General features: G+C 48.5%; 1 protein-coding gene across 2 annotated transcripts in view; it reads right to left on the minus strand.

Annotated features, from left to right (window-relative positions):
• POU2F3 (POU class 2 homeobox 3) overlaps window positions 1-27,255 on the minus strand; it is a 74,215-nt gene that overhangs the window by 44,315 nt on the left and 2,645 nt on the right. The window contains exons 1-3 of one of the 2 annotated variants that reach the window (XM_070490077.1): window positions 23,831-24,086; window positions 23,146-23,214; window positions 499-533 (exon numbers count right to left, since the gene is read on the minus strand). In XM_070490077.1, coding sequence (XP_070346178.1) covers window positions 499-533; window positions 23,146-23,206 — 96 coding nt within the window. In that variant the 5' untranslated portion in view covers window positions 23,207-23,214; window positions 23,831-24,086. Of the gene's footprint in view, window positions 1-498; window positions 534-23,145; window positions 23,215-23,830; window positions 24,087-27,255 lie in introns of those variants that run through there. The other variant, XM_014855705.3, reaches the window with a different exon arrangement.

Consider the following 27,255-nt stretch of genomic DNA (forward strand, 5'->3'; position numbering starts at 1 on the left):
GCTTGCGTCTATGCCATCCCCCTGACCTGGGCTACGCACTCCTTCCTGAGCTCTTTTTGTTGTTTCTCTCTTTTTGTCCCCATCTTCTTCCTTTAAGTCAGGAGCTCCCTAAGGAACCCACACACTCCATCCTTGCATCTCCATAAATTCCTCTACACACAGTCAGTCCACACAGACAGACTTGCCCAAGAGGCAACTGAGGCTGAGTTCAGGCAGGAGAGGAGCTGCTGTCCCAGATTCTGGACCACATTTGGCACGCAGTTGATCTTAAATGGATGCTGCACTCATCAGTACACTTCTGAGGGGAAAGCGAAGAGGAGACTCCATCACTGGACTGTGGGCTGGGGGAAGGGTTGGGTGCAAAGGCCCTTTAAGGCTGCGAGTCTATGAATAAACGCCCTCAAACTTACTTAATCTTCTTGGTATCCCCCACACCTGACACAGTGTAAGTGACCCCCAAAATCTATAGAATAAACGTTTTCTTCTGAAAGTCCTTACCTGCCTGTTGAAATCTAGGCCATTTCGATCATTTCCTGGAAGAGATAAAAAAGAAATTAGTTGCTAGCAGGATTGGTAGAGACTGAAGGTTAGAGGAAGAATAGGATGTTGGGAGGGGCTTGCCTTCATTCTGAAAAAAACATCTGCTTCCCCCGTGGCCAGGAGCTTCTTGCTTGTCCTATTTCCTGGAAAGCTCTTTGGAAAATCTCCTCCAGGGAGGTGGGTAACCAGGCAAAGGGGAGACTGGCTTGTCCAAGGTCACATAGAGTCAGTCTGGATTAGAATTTGCTGCACAAGGCCGGCTTCGTGGCCAAGTGGTTAAGTTTGTGTGCTCTGTTTCAGTGGCCCAGGGTTTGCAGGTTTGGATCCTGGGCATGGACCTACACACTGCTCACCAAGCCAGGCTGTGGCAGCTTCCCACAGAGAAGAAGTAGAAGGACTTACTACTAGGATATACACCTATGTACTGGGGCTTTCAAGAGAAAAAAAAAAGGAGGAAAATTGGCAACAGATATTAGCTCAGGGCCAATCTTCCTCACCAAAAAAGAAAGAAAAAAGAACTTGCCAGACCAGAGTGCTGGTTCTGCTGCTGTCCCTCAGACAGAAGCTATTACATACATTTTCATGGATAAGCAAGGAATGACCAGCCACACATCCTAAAGAAATTGCGTGAATGCAAGAAGTCCTCCCTCTGTCCCAGTCCTCCAGGGGTGATGACCCCTCAATCATGTCAGGTAGACACATGTCAATCCTGTTTTCCCATCCCCCAACTTTCATTTCTTGTTTAGGTCATCTTTTTCCTTCAACAATAAATGTTGGGTTGAAAAAGTAAATATGTGCTAAATAGAGAAAACTTTTTGGTTCAGAAAAAGTATAAAGTAGCAGAAAACTCACTCTGCCGAGAGGCAGCTGTAATTAATATTTTTGTATACTTTATGGTCTTTTTTATGCATACCTTTCCCACTGATATACACCACTCCATATAGATTTTTACCCTACTTTTTCCAGTGAGCATCACAAATATTTCTCTTATATTATAAAGGGGCATCATAAATCTTTCTCTGATGCTCACAAGCATCATTTCTAATTGCTACCTAATATTCCATTCTATCAACATACCATCATTTGCTTAAACATATACTTATTGTTAGAGAAATTGTTTCCATTCTTCACTATCATAAAATTTCCTATGCGTGTAGATCTCTAGGGCAGGAGCGACCAACTTTCCTTTGGGTCCCATGGTTCGTTGGCTATATAGTGGCAAGGAAAATGACTATTTATTAAATACTATACACTCAGAGCCTAGCACTGGGCTTAGTATAATAGGAGCTCAAAAACATATTGATTGATTGAATGAATAAATGAACAAATGAATGAATTCAGAACTTTCAATCAGAAAATTCTTCTGCTTTTCATTAGATCTTCAATATCTTCAGAATACAGCTCGAATTTCTTAGCACAACGTATAATTTCCCATATGACCTGGTTTCTGCCTACCTCCCCTGCTTCGTCTTCTGCCACTCATGATTCCCCTGGGACTCCTTCCCGAGGGCCCTGCGCTCCAGCCCCACAGAATGCTCGCTCATGTCCAAACACATCAGGCTTCTCACGTTTCCATGCCTCCATGCACTGTTCCCTTTCACAGAGTTAGCCCCCCGCCCTCTCTACCAACGACATGGCACTTATCACGTAACTCCTTATTTGTCTGCAAATTCTATGAAAATGTCACCTCCCCAGAGTGGCCTCCCCAGACCACTCGTTTGTGGTCTCCTCCACTAGTTTACGAATTCCCACTAGTTTATGAATTCCTTGAAACTGGGACAATGACATCCATTTTTGCATCCTCAGTGGCCACCACAGTTCCTAACGTGAGTCAGAGGTTCATGAAATACATGTAGGTGAACTAATGGAATCTAAGAGAATCCTCTGGAGTTTTAATGTAAGCCCGGTTCCCTCTGCTCTGTTTAAACAACGCGGGGAAGCGCAGACCTTTCCAGTATGGTTGTGGCATCTCTGAGAGCAACTGGGCCAGGAAGATGAGAGCAGAGCGTGAACGGTGAGGGGATCCTGAGAAAGAGGAAAATGGTGAGATACGAGTGATCTCTGAATAGCAGCCTGATTCTGAGATTAACTACGATGATATACAAAATCTACGAGGGGAGCAGAAGGTGGGAAGGGCCACAGACTGAAAACAGTTGTGTATAGAGGGGTAGACTTGAAGGTAAAATTGCTCTTATCTTAAAAAAAAATCCTTTCATGATATTGGAAAGTTGCCTAATAAGAAGTAATTGTAAAATTGGACAAAAGAGCAAATCCATTCCTTCTACAAGTATTTTCTAAGCACACTTTACATGCCGGGCACTGTTCTAGGCACTAGGAATAGAACATTGGAGAAGACAGAAATCCCTGACTCATGGAGCTAGTTTTCTAGTTGAGGAAACATAAAAGGAAGAAGTAAACAAATATATAACTTCCTTTAGAGACAATTACTGTGGGGAACAATAATACATGGTCGGGGGAGAGAGCATCAGAAGCTGTTCATAACCAGGGTGGTCTGGGAAGGCCACTCGGGGGAGGTGACGTTTTCATCCAGTGAAGTGAGGACCCACCCTTTTGAAGGTCTGGGGAAGCGCATTCCAGATAGAGGGATAAGGACCTGAGGCAAGAACAGGCTTGCACGCTGAGGAACAGGAATGAGGCTGGAATGGCTGGAGAGAAGTGGCTGGGGAACCAGGGGCGAGATGACACAGATCCGGTAGACAGGTCATGGTGAAAACTTTCAGCTGTTACACCAAGGATGATGGGAAGTGATGGAGGGTTTTGAGCAGAAGAGTAACATGATCTGACTTAAGTGTTTAAAACTGCAGTCGATCAGACGTAGAGAGTAAGAGAGTAGAAAGGGAGACCAACTGGGAGGCTGTTGCAATGGCTCAGGTGAGAGAGGGCTGTAGACTGGGTGGAAGGGTAGCAATGGAGGTGGTAAGAAGGGCCTGGATTTAGAATACATTTTGAATTGATAGCTCATGGCAGCAGTTGATAGATGGGAGGTGGGGTACAAGGGAAAGAGAGGAATCAAGGACGATTCCTAGGGTTTGGGCTTTCTTGATGGAATGAGTGGTGATACAATTCCCTGACATGGGGGTGACTCGGGGAGGAGCAGGCTGGTGGTAGAAAGTGAAAAGCTCCATTTTTGGATGTGTTGAGTTTAGGATGCCACTTAGATATCCCAGGAGAGGGAGGGAAATGAGTTTGGACTCAGGAGAGGTATCAAGTCAGAAGTCTAAATCAGGTAGTTATCAGCTTATAGGTGGTATTTAAAGCCATAGGACTTGGTAAAGTTACAAAGGAACTAAGTCCAGATAAAGAAGAAAAAAGGGTCAAGATTGGGATGAGGAGAAAGAGCCAGCAAAGGAGACTGAGAAAGATTGGGCACTCAAGTAGGAGGAAGACCAGGCAAGTATGGAGTCTGGAAGGCAAGAGGAGAAGGTTCCAGAAGGAGGTAATAATATATATGTGAATGAGATCTAGAAATTGAGAGAAACACTGGGAGCCAAAACACATTGACTTGAGGGGGTCATCAGGTTTGTGGACAATTTAAAAAGGTCTTTGCTTTTGGTTCCTGTGAATGCCATCACTGTGTTTGTGAGATCCACAAAATGAAAAAGACGAGCATGCAGAATTCAGAGACGGATTTTAAAACCCACCAGCCAACAAAATTAACAGTTTCTCTTGCACATAAGTTTTTCCGTGGCCCTTCTCAAGAGGCCTCTGAACGTGAGGATACACCTGCTGCTCTTGGAGCCTGGTGACAGAGTTTCTCCTTCTCATCAAATTCATCCTTACCTGCATTGGTATCTCCGCCTGACTTTCCTTGAATCCTGGGCTAACTGAATGGCTGGACTAGAGGAGCCTGGTCCAGCCAGGACCTCCCAGGAGTCTGACCCCATGACATTCCAGGAGAGCAGAGGGTGGCACGTAGCTCAGCGCTGGGCAACGAGTAAGGGCTCAGGTCCCCAACGCTATTCCTATTCAGATTCTGACTCCACTGCTAAGCAGGAGACACGGCTTCCCTCATGGTCCCCAGCCTGAGAGAAAAGCTCAGAGCCTCTGGGGGTCTCAGTCGAGACACAGTGATGTAGTCTACTAGAGGCATTAGTTAATTTCTGATGACACCCGATTCTCTCTCCAGATTTGGCCGAGGGGGAGCTGCCTCAGCCCTCGTTTTACTGCTGCACTTGTTCCTTCTCTCTCCCATGGTCCGCTGGACTTGCTCTACCTGGCACCTCTCCCCACCCAGCCTACAGGAGAGGCCTGGGAGGTGGTGCCTGGGAATTCTGGGCCAACATCTAGCTCCCTGGGGTGCTGCTGCTGCCTTAATGCTCTAGATTGAGAGGTGACTGGTGAGGCAGTCCCAGGACTCAATTTATTCACCTTTGAAACAGTGCAGAAGGTGCTCCTCTTCCCAAAGAAAGGAAGGGGTGCCATCATCATATTGGTCCACAATCACCAGAAACTTCTTTTTCTACCCCTTTAAGATGCTATGTGGAGGAGCACTGGGGCATACTTAGAAAGAGTTCTGGACTTAAAGTCAGAGCCCTGGGGTTCCAGCCTGGGCTCCCGCACTGCGCAGCTGTGTGACCCTGGTCAAGGCAGGAAGTTCCAGAGTCTCAGGTTTCTCAGTGGCAAAGGAAGGTCATAATTCCCCTTCCACTCACTTCCCAGGAATATAGGAAAGCTTGAGTAAGACAAAGCTGGTGGCTGTGCTTTGTAAGCTGGGAAGCAATAACCAATTGTGGAGCTGGGCTCCAGACATCCTGGGCTATTCCTCAAACAGGCTGAGCTTGGTCCTATGTTAGGGACTTTCATACTCTGTTCCCTCTGACTGGAATGCCCATGTTTCCCTAGAAAATACACACTCATCCTTCAAGACCTAACTCGAATGTCACACCCTCCATAAAGCTCATCCAAAGGGATTTCCTCCTCTGTGTTTCCATATCTCTTATTTATATCTCTTATAGCACACAGCACATTTTTTGGAGTCAGTGGTTTGTGTGTCCATATCCCTCAGGAAATTATGAGCCCCTAGGGGCCAGGGCTATCATATCTTGTTTATCATTGTAACTCAAGTGCCTCAAAGTGTCCAACACATAGTAGGTGCTGAAAGACTATGTGTTTGACCCAAATTACTAAGAAACTGCTACCAAAATGAATCTTCCATTCAGACCTAAGAAATCACAGGCGTCACCATCTGCAGAAACCTGAACACATTCTATTTCCAAGGCCTGGCTCCCTCTTTGGAAGGTGGCAGCTGTTGCAGAAAAAACAAAGCAGGACAGAGACACATAGGAGCAATTTTTTTCCTTTTAAACATTTATTTATTTACTGTACAAAATATTTACACTATCGCTGTAACCGTCTGGCCCTATTTCCTGGCCTGATGGATTTGCAGCAGGCTGTGGTCTCTGCTGAAGTTCTAGAAACCCGCTGACACTCTCCTTGGCGTTCACCTGGTGCCTGGTCTCCTTCAAAGATACTAAAAGGCCAGGAGCTTAGCTGGCCCCCCAAGTACCCGAGCCACAAGGGCATAAATAAAAGAACGGGCCCAAATAAGAAATGTGAATTGAAAATTGCCCAAGAAGTAACAGCCACTCTTCCTTCTCTCCAACACATTGTATCTTTTCCTCACACTGGCCAGTACCAAGGCAGGACTAGGAAAAAAGGTGAAAGGCCAAAAAGAGAGAAGATAGTTTTGAATAGAGTTAGAAGAGACAGAATAAACTGGAAGAAAAGAAAACCACAGCAGGAGCATTATATTTAGAGTCAGAAGAACAATGAAGTCCAACCTCCGAGGGGACGCACCTTGCTGAGCTCAGAGAACCTCAGAGAACCTGAATTGGGACCAAAGCTCGGGTTTCTCAACTCCTGTACTCATTCAATTTCCCCAATAAACACACCGCATCAAGAGCGCACCAGAGCATTCAACTTTAGTCAACAGCTTAGGCAAATAAACAGGATAGATGTTGATCGAGTTTAAAGTAATTTGGAGCCGAGAGGGAGATTAATACAGAAAACTGGATGATGGACTCAGGGTTAGAAAACATTTTTGCAGGTTCTAATAGGAGGCCAACACCAACAAGATGAAATGGAACAGGAATAAATGTAAAGCCTTGCATTTAGGTTAAAAATAAACTGTATAAAGGTAAACTGGGCACTTAGAAATTGTTAAGATGGTAAATTTTGTGTTTAAATTTTATTTTATGTTATTTTACAACATAATTTTAATAAACTTTATTTTATTTTTTACAATAAAAATTAAAAAGAAAAAAAGTAAGCTGAAGATTTTTTTTTAATTAGGGAATTGTGTTTTGACAAATACTCTAACCTGGAAATCTTTCTACTTCATATTGGGTAGTCAACTAAAGTAGTCAAATTGCACAAAAGCATGCTCTGCCTTTAAGACTGTCTGCTGTATGACCCAACAACCCCACTTCTGGGTGTATATCCAAAGGAAATGAACACAGGATCTTTAAGAGAGATCTGCACCCCATGTTCATTGCAGTATTATTCACAATAGCGAAGATATGGGAACAACCTAAGTGTCCATCAGCGAATGAACGGATAAAGAAGATAGGGTGTATGTAGATATATATATATACACACACAATGGAATATTATTCAGCCACGAGAAAGAAGGAAATCCTGCCATTTACGACAACATGGACAGATCTTGAGGGTATTATGTTGAGTGAAATAAGCCAGAGAAAGACAAATACTGCATGGTATCACTTATGTACGGAATCTAAAAAAAAAGTCAAATTCATAGAAAGAGACAGTAGAAAAGTGGTTGCCAGGGACTTGGGGTGGGAGAAATAGGGAGAGGTTGGTAAAAGGGCACAAACTTCCAGCTAGAAGATGAATAAGATCTGAGGATCTAATGTAAACACGGTGACTATAGTTAATAACACTGTAATGCATAACCGAAATTTGCTGAGAGAACTTATGTTTACTCACCAAAAAAAAAAAGATAAATATGCAAAGTGAGGCATATGTTAATTTACTAGACGGTGGGAATTTTTTCACAACGTATACATATATCAAATCACCACGATGTACACTGTAAATATCTCACAGTTTGATTTGTCAGTTATACCTCAACAAAGCTCAAAGAAGACTATCTACAGCATTGTGAAGCCTGATAAAGAGTTTCTTCACCAATACCACCAACCAACCTCCAAATGGAGCTAATAGAAATAGTCACAGCTGATGCTCGTGGTGATTAAAATTTACGTGTGCATTCCTGACCATCAAAATATCTCTACTCTGTATTTCACATTTTTAAAGAGGCTAAATCTCCTACAGAAATCCAGTACAGTCATGAGCCGAATAAGACCTTTAGATCAACGATGGACCGCATATATGACAGTGGTCCCCTAAGATTAGTACCGCATGGCCTTGGTGTGTAGCAGGCTGTACCATCTAGGTCTGTGTAAGGGCACTCTGATGTTCATGCAACGACGAAATCTGACGATGCATCTCTCAGAACATGTCCCCGTGATTAAACGCACACGACTGTATACACCTCCCCCAACAAAAAAAGAAAAACAAAAACAAACGAATCTTATTTCCGTTTATTGGCAGACTCTATTGGGAAATAAACATACTGCAGTTCCTTGCGGGGAAAGGACTATAGGAGAAGCTGGTGTTAGAGTATCTCATGAGAAAAAGAAACAACAAAAAAGGAGTTTTCATTGACCAAAGCTCAGTATTGGCCCCAAATGTGCCACACGTGGGTGCTGAAAAAGCTAATGCTCTCCCATGCATTAACAGACATGCAGATCATTGCAGATCTCAGACTGAGAGCATCATGCCCAGTTCAGGGCACCATTTTTCAAAAGATACCCTGATGAAATGGGCTATAGAGCCTGAGGACCAAGATGGTAAGAAGCCCAGCGTCACACTGGATAAGGAGGGGTATTCAGGCCAGAGAACACACTTGCCTTTAGACAAAACCTTCTTCAAAGGGTCGCCATGAGAATTAAATGACTCATTTTGTTAAGTGTGATAACGGTGTTGTAGTTAAGAAGGAAAATGTACTCACGTTTTAGAGGTCATACTGCCATATTTAGGATTGAAATGTTATAATGTCAATAATTTACAAGCAAATATCCCGGCGACAAGAATGGCAGAAGTCTGATGGTTGTCGAGAGCAGGCAATGAGTGTACGGGGCTCACTGTATTCGACTCTACTTTTGTTTGTGTCTGAAAATGTCCACAATGAAAAGTTAAAAAATAAAGTTTTCAGGAAAAAAATGGATGAATCAAATATGGCAAAATGTTAACCGTTATTAAATCCAGGTGATGAGTATACGCTGTTCATTAGACTGTTTTCTCTCTTTTCTGTATTTCTGAAGTTTTTCAAAATAAAACAAGCCAACAAGGGAACACTTGAAAGCAGTGTGCCAGGTGCATAGTAAGTGCTTAAATAAATGTCAGTGGACTTTTTCTTCCTCCCCAAATGTTGGCATGGAAGTGAAGCACGCTTAGCCTGCAGCTCCAAAGAGCAGAACAAGGGCCAGTGATGGAAGCTTCTGGGAAGCGGGCTTCATCTCAGCATAAGGAAGAATTCTGTAAGAAGTGGAATTGTCCAGCTGTGAAACGGGCAGTTTCACAACAGCAGAGCTGCCCACTGCCAGGAATATTCAAGCAGAGGCTGCGTCTTTCAGGGATGTTACAGAATTAGGTTTTGAATTGAGGGGCAACTTGAGAGCATCAACAGGGGGCTCTCAGGTGACCCCTAAAATTCCTTCCATCTCTAAAGTCTTGGGATTCAATGCAGCTGATTGAAAGGTACCAGGGCTTTTTCTTCCCCTCCCAAAGCTGGTCGCCGTCTGCAGCATCTGCAGGGGGAGGCACAGGAAAGACCAAAGAACTCTCCTCACCATTTCTCTCTGTCCTCTTTGTTCTGCACACAATAAAAGACAAGGACACAGAGCGGACGAGGAGGCAGAAAGCGCTCGCAAAGGAAGCTTCAGAACCCCCTCTCTGGAGATCTTGGGGGCAAATGGGTGAGATCCGTGCCAAGCTGGAAGGGCTACCAGCTGGGGTCTCCCAAGGCCTCTTGTGGTTCTCATGGTCCCCTGGGAGTCCCCAGGCCATGAGGCTTTCAGCAAGAAAGCAGAAGGAGAGCAAACACCTTGCAGCCCTGGCTCATAGGGCTGGGAGGGACCCCAGGAGGTCGTTGGGGCAAGTTCCCTGCCTTTGGGAAGATGAAGCATTAGTATTCACCCCATTTTCAAGGTGAAGAATCTGAGTCTCTACAAGGTTAAGTGATGATACATACAAACAGACGGAGCTTTTAAAGTATGGGCACATGTTGGGAATGATCCTCAGGGGGAGACAAAAGCGCTCACTGGGTCTCCAACCCAGTGTGGTGTACCCTACCCACTCTAGCATGACTACATTGTTACCATGTCCGAGGACTCCACCCAAGCCCCAGTTTAGCTCCCCAACTCCAGCATCTCCCTGGGCCCTCATGGTTCCCAGAACCGTTCATTGGTACCAAAGGGCTCCCAAGAAAGGAAGAGGCTGGGGCTGCAGTTCGAGGGAGCAGGGTTAAATATGAAAACCACGGCCCAGTCCATAGAAAATGGGATTAAGTGATCAAAAGAGGGCAAAAGGCACAGTGAATTAGCGAGGAGCCCAAGGATTCTGGAAAGAACCTCCTTAGGCCAGAAAGGTCATCACACCCAACGGAGTCTCCATGAGAAAGGCAGTCTGCAGGAGGTGCTGGGGTGTGAAGAGCAACATCCACCTCTGCCTCTCCTCCCCTGACATCCAGTGAGCACCAGGTCAGCCGTGCAGCCTGCCTGGCCAGGACAGTAGGAGCCGGCGCCAGCCCTCTGCTTTCCCACCTCTGAGCCTGCAGCCTCACAGGCCCCGCTGATTTGCATAGCTTTGGCAGCCCTGGGATGTGAGTTTGCCTGGGGAGCAATTCTCTGGGTGAGGGAGGTGGAAGTACAAGAATGGAGAACCGTTCCAGCAGGATTTTTCACTTCTGCCTGGTAAACAATGCAGAGAGCATTCGGCAATGGGGAGGAGCCTCTCCCATTTCTGGACTGCTTCTCTTCTCACCAGATCCGCTCCTAGTATAACGCAGTAAGCCTTTCAGTGCCACTCTGTGACCACTTGGCAACTTGCTGGCACTTCCTGGGACAGCACTTATTAAAGTCACCAGAGCAAACCAAGAGACTTCCCAATGAGGACATTAAAACCAGTCCAAACAGTTCATAGGACCCCCCAGACACCACGCCTACCTTTTTGGTTACTTGAGGTTCCTCCAAGGAACTGAGAAGTCTTGCCTAATGGTCAGAGTGCTGAGCAGAGAACGCACAGTAAACTGAGTTGGAGGGTCACTTCAAAGGCTGTTTTACACTGGACTTTGGGCCAGTGGCTTAATCTCCATAGCCTTCACTTTCCCTTAAATATTAAAACAAAAAAGTTTCTGTCTGCATTCCTGCCACCTCTTTCATAGGAGCAAAGAAATGCCCAGAAGGAAACTGAGGATGACCCCTGAAGCCACCTGAAGCACAGGACACAGGAGGACCTGTGATGGACTGTGGGAAGGACACCGGCTTAGGGATTGGGAGATGAGTTCCACTTCTCCACTAGCTGAGTGTCCTTGTCAAGTCTCCTGACCTTTGAGGGTACAGATGGCAAATGCAAAGACATGGCCTGAGTGCAAGCCATGCCCAGGCAGACATCACTAATGGATTGCTGCACCCTCTTCCTTTTCCTAAACTCGGTGCTCAGAGATCACCACCAATGATCAGAATTAGCTCTCCCGAACAAAACCACTTGCTACTCCAGGACTGGATGACCTTTCAGGTTCCCTATACCTCTGACAGTCTGTGCATTTGGGGATTTTCATGATTTAAAGCTTCTTCCTCTCTACCCCAAGGGAGAGAATGGCAGAGTAACCATGACCGACCTCACGGCTTCTTGCAACATGGCCTTTGTGAGGGACCTGCTGACTTTTCTCCACATGCACCGTCAGGAGACTGAATCCCAAAGCCTTGCTCTCCAGGCCCTTCCCACAGGTCTCGGGAGCCCAGGGACACGCCACAGTGGACAGAAGGCACTCTGCTGCACCCCTTTGCTAGAAGAGAAGTCCAGCATCTTCCCAGCTTCCCTCTGCAATCTGTCACATCATTCTTTGATAAACGAAAGGCTCCTCACCAAGGCCTCCTAGTTTTTTAGGAAATACAAACCCCATTTCTTCTCAGTCCGAGCTAGAGATGGGGCTCTCTGGGGCTCTTATGCATTGCCCCCTCCTCTCCAGCTGGCCACACACTGATGCTGCAGTCACCACCCCAGGGGCAAAGGAGACAGCATGATCAGGGGCTAAGCTGAAGGAGCATCCTGGGCAGTCGCACCAGGTTCCAGAAAAAGAGTCCAGGGACTCAGGCTACTGTGGCAAGGAAGCGGGCCAGAAGAGTCAGGTTTCCACAAAAGTCTTGACTCATAGTCCCCTGACCCTGGCAAAACAATAAAAATCCATCTTCAAAGGAAGAACTCTGTTAAATAAACCCAGGTTGTGGGCGCTCCCAACAAGCACATCTCAGAGAAGCACCTCAGCTGCTATTTTTCTGTCAGAACATTTTCATGCTCGAGGGGACCACAGAGACTCCTGGTACTGCACCCATCATTTACAGGTGAGGAAACAGTCTTGGAGAGGACAAGTCATGCGCTAAAGGTCACACAGGCAATAAATGGCAAAGTGGGAACAAACCCCCAGAGCTCCGATGCCCGGACCTGACCCTCTCCACAGCCCATGGGGCTCTTTCCAGGTCAACTCCAGACCAGCACCAGCTCCACTCCTGGCCCAGCCTTGAGAGGGGAAGAGGTGCAAGGTCAGTAAGAGACCTCTATCCTAGCCCTCTTTCCAGGGCTGAGTGAAGTCTTGGGAGAAGGGGTGGGCGAGGGGCAGGAGGAGCTGGCAGAGAGGGGCATGAACGTGGTTGGGCTCTGGTTCCCATGTGGGCGCCGATGTCCTTTGTGCGGCTCAGCAGGGCATGCGTGGAATGAGAAAGCTTACACGGGAGATGCCATCTCACATTCGTGGAACAGCTCACACTTCCAAAAGCTGCTACAGATACACTCTCCTTTCGTTCATTCCTCCCACTCGGTTGCAGATAAGGAAGCCCAGGCTGGGTCACCCGGGCTGGAGGGAAGGAACTCGATGCATCTCAAAGCTCTGACTCCTGGGCCAGTGTGCTCACCACCACGCCAGGTCACAGTGCCTGCGCTGGGTTTGCTCCTTTGCTTTGCAGTGACCTTTCACATCCACTTATTTGATCCTCACCACACCTGTGAGGTCTACAGGGTGGCAATTACAGAACTCCTATTTTACCAGTGAGTAAACTGAGGGCCAGAGAGGGTGGGGCTTGTTAGACCTCACACAGCCATCTTCTGAGTCCAGACACCATGTCCTTTCCCTCATGCGGTGTAATGCTGCCAGTGTCACGTCTTCCTCTCCTGTCTGGGGCCTATGTTCCTGGGGCTGGAGAGGCCACTTCTGAGGGAAGGGTGGTGGGGAGGGGAGAGTCTCTGTTCAATGAAACAACAAAACAAAAACAAAGGACAGGGTGGTTGGGGGTGGGGGTGCGGGGACATGGACATGCCTCTGGGGCGGGGAAAGGCTCCTAAAGAAACATCCTCTCAAACCCTGCTGTGGCCTTGGGAAAGTCACTCCCCTTGTCCGACCCCAGTCGCTCTTCCCGTAAAATAGGAGACCAGGACTAGATCAGAGAATTTTCAAGCATTTTGGCAGCAGAACACTGTTTTCAAATAATAAGGATTAATTAATAGCTGACATTTATGGAGCATTCACCAAGCTCTGTAGTAAACATTTTATACACATGGCAGCATTTAATCCTCACAACCACCTGTGAGTAGGTGCTCTTACTATCCCCATTTTACAGCTGAGGAAACTTGAGGCTCAGGGAAGTTAATCACCTTGCCTAAGGTAACTGATTAGTAAGTCACCGAGCAGAAACTCAAACCCACATCTGTGCACCAGCCAAGGCTGTCCACACTACACTACACTCTCTTGAAATGCAACCGCATCTGGAGTTGCTGCCGAAACTCGAGGCAAAAAAAGGACCTTTAGACTTTCCAGAACCATAAATATCATCTTGTCTCGTTGAATCTGTCCCATCTCAGCCCTGGGTCCTGGGAGAAGGGGTCTTTCTACCGACTCTCTCCCTTTCTTCTGCCATTTCCCTGCTTCCGGAGTAGTAAAGACAAACCCGAGTCAGGATGCACACAAGCAGCCCACACTGGGGCGAGGGCGTGGGCTCTCCATGGAGCCCATGTCTTAGCTCCTGAGTGTAAGTGGGTATGACAGTGAATTCACAGGCAGGTCTACGCAGGCGATAGTCCATCTTCCTCATAGAGGTTCCCTGGATTGGCTGTTGGGTCACTGCCCCACCATGTGGACACTTTGTCCCTCTGATACTAATACCAGCAAATAGCGTTATTCCGTGGCAGGCATTGTTCTAAGTGCTGTACAAATGTTGACTCAGTTCATCCTCGTAGCAACCCTAGGAGGTAGGCACTATTATTACTCCCACTTTACAGATGAGGAACTGAGCAGAGGGCCATTAAGCAATGAGTCCAAGGTCGTATAACTAATAAGTAGAGAAGCTAGCTTCAAATACAGAGTCTGGCTCCAAAGTCTATGCTCTTAATGACTGCATCTCGGTAAGCTGGGGGGCAGGGGTGCCCTTCCTAACACATTAGAGGAACTGAGGGGTGCAGCAACTTACCTCATTCAAAGAGTCTTGCAAATAATAACTGGTGAGTGCCAAGGATCAGAGCATGCTCCGATCACAGCATCTTAGGGCTAGAAGTGATCTTAGAGACTCTCAAGTTCAGACCCTTCATCCAATGTGTACAAAGTCAGGCCCAAAGACGGGAAGCGATTTGTCTAAGGGCACAGGTTGGTGGTAGAGATGAGTCCAGAACCCATCTGTCCTCACACCTCCTCAGCCAAACCAGAAAGTGCAGATTGTTCTCCAATTTCACTGATAGAAAAACTGAGATGACTAGTCTGTGGTCACCAGAAGGAGGGAGGCCTAAGTGCAGAACTAGAACTTGCCCAATGGTCCTTGTGAGCTCAACATCCTCAGGACCCTGGGGCATAAACTGAGCCCAGAGGCAGGAGGGGATAGAGACCCAGCTCATCTTCCCAGGCAGAGGCCACTAACACTCAGCCCGACCACAACCACTGGCACGTCCCCAGGGGCCTGTGGAGATGGGTGGTAGGGGAACCAGCCAAATGCTTTCAACAACTTTGAGCCCGGAGCAGACATTTGCCAGTCGGCTTAACCCCTTTTGTCCGTGCTTCCCTCCTCAAGAAAATCTTAATCATCCTCATTTGAATTTCAAATGACCTCTCCCCTCTCCCCCTCCCCACCCCAACAGGCTTTGAGGCAGGGATATGGAAATTCACCCTGCAGTATGGAAATCATCGCCCTATGCAAATTGGGCGCTGAGACCCCATCGTCATAGCAACCACTGGGTTTCCTCTCCTTTCGGCCCCTCTCTGTGCTCTCTGGCTTAGATTTTTTGTTCCTCTTCTCAGCCGGAGCAGGTGGGGGTGAGCAAGCCCTCTGCTGGGGGCCTCACTGAAGTGGACAGCAGTCAGGTGGGGTGCTCCTAACCCAGGTGACCAGGGGACCCAGACCTGCTAGACTGCCCGCCAGTTCCTTTCATGCAAACCTGGACCAGTCACACCCAAGTGAGGCCAACTGCTGGGTTTTTCTGGGCTGGGCTACATCAAGCATGGGCTAGGTAGTGGTGGGGAAGTTCTGGAGTCTGGAGGACACAGCAATGCCCTGAGAGGAGGCGACAGGAGAGGGGACACCTGGGGGGCTTCGGAGGTGCCTGTGGTAGGAGATGAAAAGGCACTGCATGGAGCCCGTATGTAAAATGCCATGCAAATGAACACCTATTATTTTTTGAGTCAACAGCACTGGTGCTTTTTGGGAGATGCCTGCAGCTCTGTTTCCCATGCCCCGGGCTTGGCACAGAGGCCGGCCCTTCCTGAGTCTCCCCGGGGCCCTGCTGTGACCACAGGAGCTCCCCCCAGCGAGCACTGGCCCAAGGAGGAGGCAAGAGAGGACTTTGAACTGTTAGTGGCTGAAGTCTCTAGAAATGAAATTCAGCCACCTTGAGGGCTCTTGCCGTTCTCTGATCCTGCCCTGCCCGCCTCTCAGGCTTCAATGAGGGGGAATGTCCCCCTGCTGGGACAACCTCATGCAGCTTCCCTTTTAAGGACACAGCTGATTCTCTCGGGTCCTCCCAAACCAAAGGCTGTGGGGAGTGTGGGGTGAGAGGGTGAGAGAGAAGTTGGACCTGCTTCTCCCTGCAGCAACTCTTCCTAAGCTTGGGTCATCCTAGGAAAGCCCTCCCCGGGAAGGGGTTTAAATATGGGAGACCTTCCAGCAGATGCGGGCTGAGACTCAGCTCTCGGTGCCCCGGCTCTCCTGTAGTTTCACAACCCCCCGCAAGGACCCCAGCCGGCCTTTGAAAGAGCAGCCTAGACCAGAGATGAAGACTGCCAGTAGGTGCACCTCTGGTCCCGCCCCGAGGGTTTGGAGGTGGGGATTGTGTGAGTGTGGATTTGTATTTGTGTCTGTCTGTCTGTGCGCTTGGGAGATGGGGTGGGACAGAGTGTAACTCATCTTAGTTGCCTGGATGTTGGCTGCTCCTCAAGCCCCTAAGATTTACCCTAATTTGGTTGCTTGTTTCTCTTTAAATTCTTTTTCTCCTGTTCAGCACTTTTCTACACCAGGTGTTCATTGCCCTAATTGTTTCTTGAGGAAGAGGTAGACCAGGAGACAGAAAGCGTTTACTCACAGCTAGGGGGCAGGGGGTGTGATTTGGGCTGCCTTAGTGGAAGGCTGAGGCCCAGAAAGCTACAGCGGCCCCGAGTCTCTGGACGCTGCTCAGTGTCCAGTCTCCCAGTCTGTGTGTGGGGGACCTACCTCTCCTGCTGGATCTCCCCATCATCACCCCCACATTACCCACAGCGGGAGTAGGAGGAATGTTAAGAAGGTCGTAAGATGTGCCCAGGGTCAGAAGTACCCATTGCTCACGGAATGCCTACTCTTACACACGAGGGAAACTCCTCTGAGGCAGAGCATCTGAAAGTGTGGTCCAACAGCCAGGGCTGGTCTGTGAACTGTTCATTAAGGGCCGAGACCAGAGATGTATAAACGCGGAGAGGAAGAATTTAGAAATGTTAATGGCACCTCAAGCACGCCATCAGTGGGCTCTCCCTGCTGAAGTGGATGGAGACCAGTTTGGGCCCTGTGGAACCTGTGTGGTGGGTACGAGCTGAGTGCCAGTGCTGCGCGGTAGGACCACATACGGGTCTGTGACACACTGGAGGTAAAACGACTGGTCCTGCACCCCAGATTGTTTGTGAAGCAGTGCTCTAAAGAATGACCACCGGTGAAACCAAGTGGAGATCTGGACTGTAAAAGACAGCATGTGGATGCCACCCACCCAGCTCCCTCACTTTGACCCCTCTGAGGCTGGAGAGAAGGGAGGTCCATGTTCTTCTAGGGGTGGCAGAGATGGCAGCTGGGGTGGCAAGGGGCCACTTCCTTAAAGAGACCTCCAAAAGGAAGAGGGAGTGGTGCCAGGCAGGATCATCTGAACAGGAGGGTCCTGCCTTGTCCATCCTGTGGGTCTGGGTTTGGGAACAGACAGATGAGAAAGTGTCTGAGAGCTGTAAGGCATGGCACAGGTGTGAGCTGCTGCTGTCACTGCTTTATTGGCTAAGGTTCCTGAGAGCTGGGGAGGTGATCCCTGATGTCACAGGTCACCCCCTGAGACCTCCAGCATGTACAGCCGCAGGATGCAGCCTGGGTGGTGAATCAATACTTTCTAATCTGCCTGTCACAGAAACTGGAAATAGGTGGGATGGAAGCCACTCTGGTTTGAGAAGGCCAGAACAAGAGGCAATGGGCTTATGCTGCAGCATGTGGGTCTTAGGTGAGAGATAAGAAAGGAGTGTCAGGCACTGAAGATTGTATCCTACAAGGATAGGTGGCCAAGAGAAATTGGAGGATTAGCTTTTCTTAAGGATGAAGAATAGATGAGGAAAACAAATGTCTCTGAAAACAGTAGTTTCTTTCATTTTCCAGAGATAGTTTTGAAATGTCTCCAAAGGAAGAGAGAGGTATGGACAAGACACCCTCTCAGAATCCTTACACCCTCAGGGATTCCTATCAGTTCCCCCTGGGCATCTGGAGGAGCTGTGGCTTCATTTTTCTTTTCCAGCAAGGTGAGGGATGGAGTGGGGACAGATGGAGACACAGGAGCAGAGTCATCAGGCTTGGATCCTAGAGACTGCCTGCCCCCCCCCCCCCGCCCCATTTTACCCCTGCAGCACGCTCCTCCCCATAGAACACGGAGGAAATGCAAGTCTAGGGCACAAGTAGACTTGTCCCACATCGCTCAGTGACAGAGCTCTGTCTTGTCGTGTGAATGTTTCTGATAATTATCAATGTAAGGATGGACTGTATTTGTATGCTGGCATATACTTTGCAAAGTACTTTCATATCCACTGTCATTTAATCATAAAAGGAAGGGTGTGTGTGTGTACATGCATGCAGATGTGCCTCGTTTAGAAAGCGCTGTCAATAGGAGACTTCTGCACCTTCCCCTAAGGCTCGCCTTTCCTTAAGTACTTCCTGGATTTCTCCTGTCCTCTCTGTCATTGAAAGAATAGTTTTATTCAATAAATATTTGGACTGAAAACCACACACATTTCTAAAAGTCTTCTGCCTGTCTCTGCCTGGAACCTCACCTCTTGGTCGTGATGAGACACAGTTCCTTTATCCTCAGCTTGTTTTCTCCAGGACTGAGCAGGGTGGAGACGGCGAGGCCCCGGGAATGAATTGACAGGGAGTTTCTAGCCTTGGGTCAGTTACTCATTCTTTCTCTGGGACCTTAGGAAAATCACTGACCTCTCTGGGCTCCCTGTAGAATCATGTCAATTCCTTCTTAAAACCATGCTGAAAGTTCCCAGTGTTAAGCGAGCAGACTTTCTGCAAAGAGTCCCCAAACAGCTAACTCACCTCAGCGGAACTTCTAGGGGGTGGGACAGACGCTAGTCACTTCGCCTGGCAGACAGGACAATTGAAGAGGGGGAAGAGGGGCAGCAGGAAGAGACGACTGACAAAGTCCAGTCCCCCCTCACCTCTAGCCCCTCTTTTCTTCCCCTAGACTCGCCTCATGAAGTCCTTCCTTCCAGATCTCTGAGCAGGACCAGGGAGCCAAGGCATTTGCTCCTCTGTCATCTGGCTTTGCAACCCTACCCCACTCCCCCTGTCAAATGACAACTGAGCCTGGAGAGTTGCAAGGGGTGGGGGTGCTGGCGCATTGGTGAGGCTGGTTCAGGATGAGAGGAGGGAAGGAGAAAGTTCTCTCTGAGGCTGGATCCTTGCCCTCCACAGCTCACCAGAAGGGAGTGGGCTAGCCGGCTCCTTCCCTCACTTTCCCAACAAGCATGTTTTTGCCCCAGACACAGCTTCTGCCTCTTGGATTAGACGACCCACTAGCAGGAGCTTGACTCCCCTATAGTCCCTTGATGGTGTCACGCTGCACAATCTTGGCACCTCCCTGATGCTGCCACTCTCTTGTGTCCTCTGTCCCTGGTCTCGGCTTGCTCCCCAGTCTTCCCACCACCATCTTTGGGTAGAAAGTCACTAGAAAGACCCAGGTTTAATGCTGTCATTTGCTTGGTATGGGATCTTGGGAAAATCAGCTAACATTCTTTCCTATGACCAGCCTCAATGTCTTCACCTGCAAAGTGGGACGGTGACATGTGCCCTCACAGAACTGTTGTAAAGGCCAAATGCAGTAAGAGCTTGAGCGTGCTCTTCCAGTCACAAGTTGGCATTGTCACCTGCTTCACCATGAATTCCTGCACTAGGAGGACAGCTCCTTGAGTTCAGGGGCTGTTTCTTCATCTTTCTGAGCTGGGGCTCTGACACAAGTGCACTCCAGAGATGTTGGTTATGGGACAAGGTAGGTCAGAGAGAAGGATCAGAGCCCAAATAAAGCAAGGCAGCTGGAGATGTCAGAGAGAGAGAGATCAGAAAAAGGGGACCGTGAGGGGCTGAGGGAGTGGGGGTGGAGGGGCTGAGGAAGCCTTCATACAAATGCAGGATGCGGAAACCGATGGGAGAGAATCTGGAAAAGCAGAGCCGTGTACTCATCTTTTAAAATTCAGCCCTTAGCGATTATCCAGTTCAAAGCTCTCTTTTAAGAGAGGAAAATAAGGTCCGGGTGGGGAAACGCTTGCCCAATAATCTGCAGGGAGTTAATGGCAGAACCTGGAGTCAGACGGGGATTAGTTTGATTCCTAGTTAGATGCTGTGTGATCCTGGGCAGGCTAGTTTCTCATGCTGAGCCACGATTTCCTCACTGATAAAAACAGGGATAGCAAGAACGAAATGAGATGATGTACATAAAGTTCTGGGTACATGTGCGTGTGCCTGGGTATGAGGAGAGGCTCTCTGAATGTGGCTGGCCTTTCCCTCCTTCCTCCGGAGCCCACTGTGCGTCCTCCCCTGGGTTTGAGGCTACGCTGTGACCAGTGTGGTCAAAAGTCGTAGGGTGAGTTGCATGGGTGCTTAGGGGTTGTCAGTTACGGACCTGGGGGCTTTTGGAATGTGGGTAAGGCTATAAATTCTTATCAACCACTCAACTGAGAACAGAAAAAACTATTGTCAGCCTCCAGAATGAAGAAAGAATAACAACAGGTGGGGAGGGAAAAGGAAAGATAGAGAAGCTGATAGTTCAGAAATCTAGAAACAGCTTGGCTCCAGTTGTCAGGAGGTGTGGAAATAGCATCGGAGCCTTCTCTGGTCCCGTCTGCTGTCACACTATGAGGCCTTGGGCCTCTGTCCATGCCTTGGCTTCCTCACAGGCAGAAGGAAAGGGGAGGATGAGCTATGCAGCCAGGCCTCTACCAACCAGGAAATCTGTGTCTGGACCTGAGAATGCTCTCCTTTGCAGTCCTGGCCAGTGTGGACGGGGAAATTCACTTCCCTTTCCCAGCTCCCACCCCTGGTGCCCGTTGGGGATTTCACACAACACAGTGGGTGCTCTCAGGGAGCCGGGGCTTTCTAGGTCACCTTTGTTTATAGTTCCTTTAAAAGCCAGAGACAAACCACCCCTCAATTCACGTACTGCTGGGAAGGGGAATCTGCCTTTTAAAAATCCAAAGGAAGCCATTAAACCAAGTTGATAACCATTGTGACTCATAATAAGCTTTACTCTGTAAAAAATGAGTCAGAACGACTTTCCAGGAAGTTTGGTTACTTTAATTAGCTACCTCTTTTTTCTTGCCCTGAAAAACATGCAGTAATTTGATGATCACTTAAGCATGGATGCTACCAGCCATGGAGCTGAGCCCCTGGAAGTGAAGGATCTAGAGATGGAGAAGTTCCAGACAGCACGGACTCCGTGGTCCGAAGAGGACCCACACAGAATCCTTTCCTGAATGGAATGAAAGAACAAAACCAACCTCCGGGGCTGACCCCCTTGGCCTGAGTATAGGGGAGAGGAGCACCCCAGTTACCTGCAGCCATGCTCATTCTGTATATTACAGAATCACAGAATCTTAATCATGCCATCAGAGGGAATGATGACCACAGCTGCCACGTGCCAAGCGCTGTGCTAAGGGCTTTAAACATCATCTCAGCTAACTCTCAACCCACTCTCTGAGATGGGCATTAATTGTCTCCCTTTACAGGAGAGACGAGGCTAAATTAACTTATTGCATCATACAATCAGTAAGCAGGAGAACTGTGATTTTTATCCCAGATCTGTTTGATTCTAAATCCACACTCTTCAAAGGTCATCTGTTCCTGCCTCCTAGGGAGGCATAGTCTCTGGTCTAAGGGCATATATTGGATTGGTTGTAACTCTAGGATGACAGTCACATTCTGGAAGTCCCAGCTTATGTCCAGATTGTTTCTCCTTCAACCTAGCCTGGACATAGCTCCCACAGTCCTAGATAGGAGGCCAGAACTTGCTCAGATCGTCCATAACACCTTAACCGTCCTAACTCCTGCCAGGATCTGAACTCCCTCCATCTCCTGGCTCACTTTTCAGGGTCTATGTAGCTCCTCCTCACTCCCAACACGGTGACCCTGACTTTGTCACATAACTGATTACAGAGCACCAGTGCCAGCCTGCTAAGCATGGTCTTCTTCCCACATGGACACTCTCTAGCTGTGTCCCCACACACCTGGGCAGTATACCTGGCCCACGTGAACAGAGTTGGCTCTAGCCCACATGCTACCGAGAAAGGGTGGCCCACCTTCTCCAGAATCATGGCTTCTAGACTCTGATTTTTCCCTAGGGAAGAGTGTCAGCGCAGAGACCATGCCCATTACTTTCCAGCTGAAGGGATTTCAAAGCCTTGCTTGGGTTCTTGAGGCTGGAGGGCATTTTCTTCTCAATTAGCAAGAATAGGTGGCCCCTCCACAGACCCTTAGTAAAACATATTCAACCAGCAAATCAATCAAAAAATGGGTGCAACTGGCCCACACTCTTCTAGTTCAGCTGTCCGTATACATCAAGCAAAATATAAAACCTATAGCTCTAACTGTGAAATAGACACTGTTTCAATATTAAAGGGGGGGGCATTTATGGTAAATGCATCCTACTGATGCCCATCCCTCCCCCCAGCAAGACCCTCAATTATCTTGTTCCCAGTCCCAAGTCTTTTAGCTTCAAGAATAGAACTAGGCTGCACCTGAAGACTTGGGAAAAGATCTTAGCTCTGGGGAACATCGATTCTCTTCCACTTCTAACTTCTACGTCTCTAATAATCCAGATGAAAGACTAATTGAGGTCTTGTTGGGATGCTATTAAAGTTATTTAGTGGTGTTACAATTTATACTCATCTTTCTTTAAGTTCTTTTTAATTATATGGAGCTTTCAAAGCAAGGCTTGGACTATGGAGTTAAAAGCAGAGAGCTATGAAACTTTCTTCTTAATTCTTTCCTGACCTCTTTCTCTTCTTCACAAAGCAGAGTCATTTCCAGGCACCACGCCTTCCTCTCTGAGTCTATTTACCACCCACGTGCACGTAATTTGGAAGAGGAACAATTGCACACGGGCCTCTCTGGTTACTTCTCTGAGTAGGACTATTGAGATATCTGGGGTTAAAAGGCCCTAATCCCCATCTACTAAAGACAGGGTCTGCCTTCCATCAGTCAGTAGAAGCTGGGAACTCAGCCTGCTGCTTCTAGGGGTGTTGGAATGGCGCATCAAGAAGTGAATCTCCTCCCTAATTTCTTTGTTTTTAAGGATCTGGCCCTCTCCTAGCCTAGGTCCGGAGGTTTTGTTCCACTGTAGACCAGTGTCTACTGTTCGAGAGCTCCAGGGTCATACACCATGTCTCTAGGGAATGTCTTCATTTCCTAAGACCCAGCTTCTCAGTCTGATTGGGCGAAAGACCAAGCAAGGAGGGAAACCACATTGTTCGACAATTTGCAACAACTCTCTCCCACCCGGTGCTTTCCTGTTCCCTTCCCCAGAAGAGAAGACCCTTACCTGTCTCCACCTGGCCGAGAGCACTGCGAGCATTCGTGGAATCTGCCACATCCCCACTCATCTTGATATCTGCAGGGGAAACACAACTGATTTTAATAACAGGTCACAATTTTTCTTGCTATGACATATGTGGCTTTAACTAAACAGCAAAGATGAATGTGTAATTACAACAACCATCAGACTTTCAAATTCCGGATTCCCGCACATACAATCATTAGAATATTCATAAGCTCGGGGGCACACTTCCCCTCCTCCTGTGCTGGCCTCCGTTCCCTCGCCTTTCTCTTCAGCGCTTCTGAAGGGTCTCTCACCTTCTGCATCATTCATCGCCACTTCCTTCTATCACCGGGCTCAGTTGGTAAAAATTTAACAAGGGGAGGGGGACAGTGAAGGTGGGGGGTGGGGGAGAATGCTTCCCATTCTTAATCCTCATTTCCGTTGGGATATAAGGAATTTATTTTATTTTTCAAAGTAACAGAAGAAATATCCATCTCCCTCCTCTCCCCGTAATAACCCTACCCTGGGAGGTAAGAGTACCCTTGAACCAAGGCTTGCCCTTCTCACCTTTCTTCCTCAACTCCTGCCTCTGTTCTCTGTCTGGTTCTCAGAGGTCAGCTCACAGTCTGGGGATGAACCCTGGCTCCTGTGTGACCCCCATGGAGAGCCTGTCCTCTGGGATTCTTACCTTCTCTCCTACTCCTTTCACTTGCTCAGTGAGAAGGGGATGGCGGGCAGTCAGGTCAGTGCCCCACAGAGAGAGAAGACCTACCCCAGGCCCCGGTCTCAGCCCCCAAGTGCTGCTGGTCCGGCCTCTCTGCCCTGCTTCATTTCAATAAACTAAACATTTACCCACAACAGACAGCTGCCACCACCTAAGAGACCCCTAAGTGTCCTCCAGGGTCAGCAGAGAGAAGGAAAGAGGCAACTTTGAACTAACTCACTCTCTCGGCTCCCCTCCTTATTAAACCACCCCAATACTGAAGCCGTTAAAGACAAGAATATTTTATTCAAATTGTGTTGACCCCCCCCCCCCCCCCCCCCCCCGTCTCTGGGGCGGCACTTTAACTCTTTCAAACCAGATAAAGTCTTGGTGAGCCGATTTGCATGCCCGGCTCCCCAGCCAATCCCAGGTAAGCAGGCAGTCTTAATTTGCATCAGGTAATCAGGCAGTTGGCAGTCTGGACGCCTGAGGTCTGGAGACGATCAGGATGAGGGAAAAGGGCTGACCTCCGCCCCAGGAAAAGCAGGGAGAAAACCTTCTTCTTCTTTTTTTTTTTTAGGGCAATGATGTGTGTGGCTCTCACAGAGATTAAATTGTGGCCCCTGGAGGCGTAGTGACTGCAGTTCAGGAGGGGTGACTGCCATGCCAAGCAAGACAGATGGGGTGTCCAGAGGCTCTCCAGCCCTTAGAACACCCCCAGAAGCAGGGGAAGGAGCAAGCAATCCTAGGAGCCACCGTGGTTTGAGGAATATTTTTGAGACCTGCCAAATCGACGACTCCCAGGTAAATGCTTGGAGCTCCACCCAGCCCTCTCCAGTCAGCCACACTGTCCTGCATGGTCATAGACCTCTAGGGGAGACCCTGTGCCCACAGCCCACCACCCCTCACAGGGTACTACATTTAGGAGGGCATTTCTCGAGCCTAACCTAAGTCCTTCTGACTGCAGTTTGAAACTTTCTATATAGTCTGTCATGCATGAATATGCAGAATAACTAGTGTGGGCCACCTGGACACATCTGCAAAGGGCTCCTGCCACTGCTCACCTTCCGCTTCAAGGGAGAAATGGGCTTTGCTTTGTCCCACCCATGAAGTTCTACGCCTGGAGCTGGGCATTGCCTAACACAGATCTGCTCACCCCACACTTCCCCACAGGAATTCTTCAATGGGGCTGAGCAAACGTCAGAGACTGCTGGGATGGTGCCAAAAGGGGCGAGTCCTTCCCCTGGGTGGTTTTTAACCCACTTCAGAGGTTAAACCCAGAATTCAGAGCATGGGTTTTGGCGGCAGACAGATCTGGAATTAATCCCAGTGCCATCGCTAACTAGCTGGGAGACCCTGGCCACGTATTTGAACCTCAGCTGTCTCCACTGAAAAATGGGACTAGTGACACTTACTTCCCAGAGTTACGGTGAGGAGTAAAGGAAATGCTGAACGAAAACTGCCCGGCACAGTTCCTGGCACGAAGTGAGCACACAACAAACAAACTAACTAAACAGATACTCAGGCTGAGATGTCACAATGGACAGCTCTGGCTCAGCACTGCTGTAATTTGTCCTTTAGCTGGGAAGCCATCAGCATTCTCCAGATTCTGACTTCATAGGAAAAATGCTCATGGGATCAGGAAGAGTTTAAGAGGAGGTAAAGCTGGGATAACCAGCACATTCTCTGAATCAACTTTCTTCAAACTCCTGACGTTTAAGAAGGGCAACTCTTTAGCTAAACCATAATTTTACGCCAGTAACCCAGACTCTCTGCATCGCCTGTAAATATCCCCAAAAGCCATCTCACTCGCCTTTTAAATTAACTTGAAAGGTAGTTCTAATCACGTCTAAATATAACTTTTGAAGGAGTCAAAAGGCCCCACACTCTGCCGGGAGTGAGGAGTAAATGAAATACTGAATTTACTCCTCTACTCATTTGATGTATCCATTACGGGAGCAACATTGTGACACTTTGGGTTCCGATAGAGATTTGAGACCGAATGGAGGGGCAAGCTGAGATGATCTGTGGATCTTGTTCCATTCCATAGGATGTGAAGATACTGAGAACCTGCTCCTGTTGGGTAGGAGGCTGAGGCTGATGGGTGGGACAAGCTTTTGAGTCTCAGTCTAAAAATGGGTCAACACCGAAACTCCCTGAGACACCATAACCCTTCGCCTGTTAGATAGCACTTGCCAAGGGTGGATGAGAGAGCTGTGGGGTGGGGCCAGGCGTCTTGGCTGTTTTGATCTCAGCCTGCAACTGAGTAGTCTCCTTGCCATCACTTTCTTCCCTGGAGAGGCTCAGATGCTCTACGTAAGAGCCCAGATACCAGACATAGACCTTCAACTGCCTCACCAGCACACATACTCTGAAGCTGGGGCAAGATGCTGGCCACCCACCCTGCCCTCCCTGTGCCTTGGCAGGACCCAGGAGCAGTCAGTCCCTCTTTACATATCTGTGAACCAGGATGTGTGTGTGTGAGTCCACAGGAGCAAAGTGCAAGGGATGGCATTTCCCCCAGGCTGCAGGCTGAGTGTCCACAGTGTCCTGAGCCTTCTGGTCCAGGCAATGCCAGGAAAGCAGAGGGCCCATCCCTCTCTCTCCTACTGTTCATCTTTATGTTTTTGGAAGGAACTGGAGCTCCCTCGTGACGTCTCCTTCACACACCCGCTGATGGAGGCACTTCTACCAGAGGGAATTTAAGGGACCCACTCGTCCTAATTCTGAGTTAGCCATGGCTCCAACTCTCCCCAGGAGAAGACTTCTCTCACCTCTTCTTCAAGAGAAACCCACTTCCTCTCACAATGAGGCCTTCAAACTCAAAGGGTATTTCTGAGCTTAACTAGTATTAGTCTGTGAGACTCCATCCCTCTTTCCCAACCCTGATGGGGACAACTCACAGGGGGAAGGGCAGAAAAAGAGATGCTCTGGGGCCAACCAGGTGTCCTCCTCCAGCTGGCTTCCTACTGTTTTCCTCCGTCTCTTCTCTCCTTCCCTAGCTGTCTGTCTGTCTGACTCTTGTCTACCCTTCTGCCTGTTTTTGGCCTAGGAGTGAGGAGCCCCACCTTGGCTGGGGTGCCCCGTGCCTGGTGACCTCATGCCTGCTCAGGTGCTCGTGCTTGCACTGAGATGCCCTATAAAATACAAAGTGCTGAGGCCCCGGGCTGACCTGAATCAGGTTATCAGGTTATCAGGGTGAAAAGACAGGCTGACTTGGGGGCTGCAGTGCTCTTGGAGCTGACGGGGACCTGGGCGCAGGGCTTCACCCTACGTTGTGTGCTCCTGTCTCCCCTCCTTCCCCTATCCAAACTGTTCCAGTAAATCAATGAGGAGGAGTCCCCAAGGGCCCAGGCCTGGGAATTCACAGGGGAAGTGCCACTGATAAAGAATCAGCAGGATACAGGATT

Source organism: Equus asinus, chromosome 20, assembly GCF_041296235.1.
Source record: "Equus asinus isolate D_3611 breed Donkey chromosome 20, EquAss-T2T_v2, whole genome shotgun sequence".
Classification (NCBI taxonomy): domain Eukaryota; kingdom Metazoa; phylum Chordata; class Mammalia; order Perissodactyla; family Equidae; genus Equus; species Equus asinus.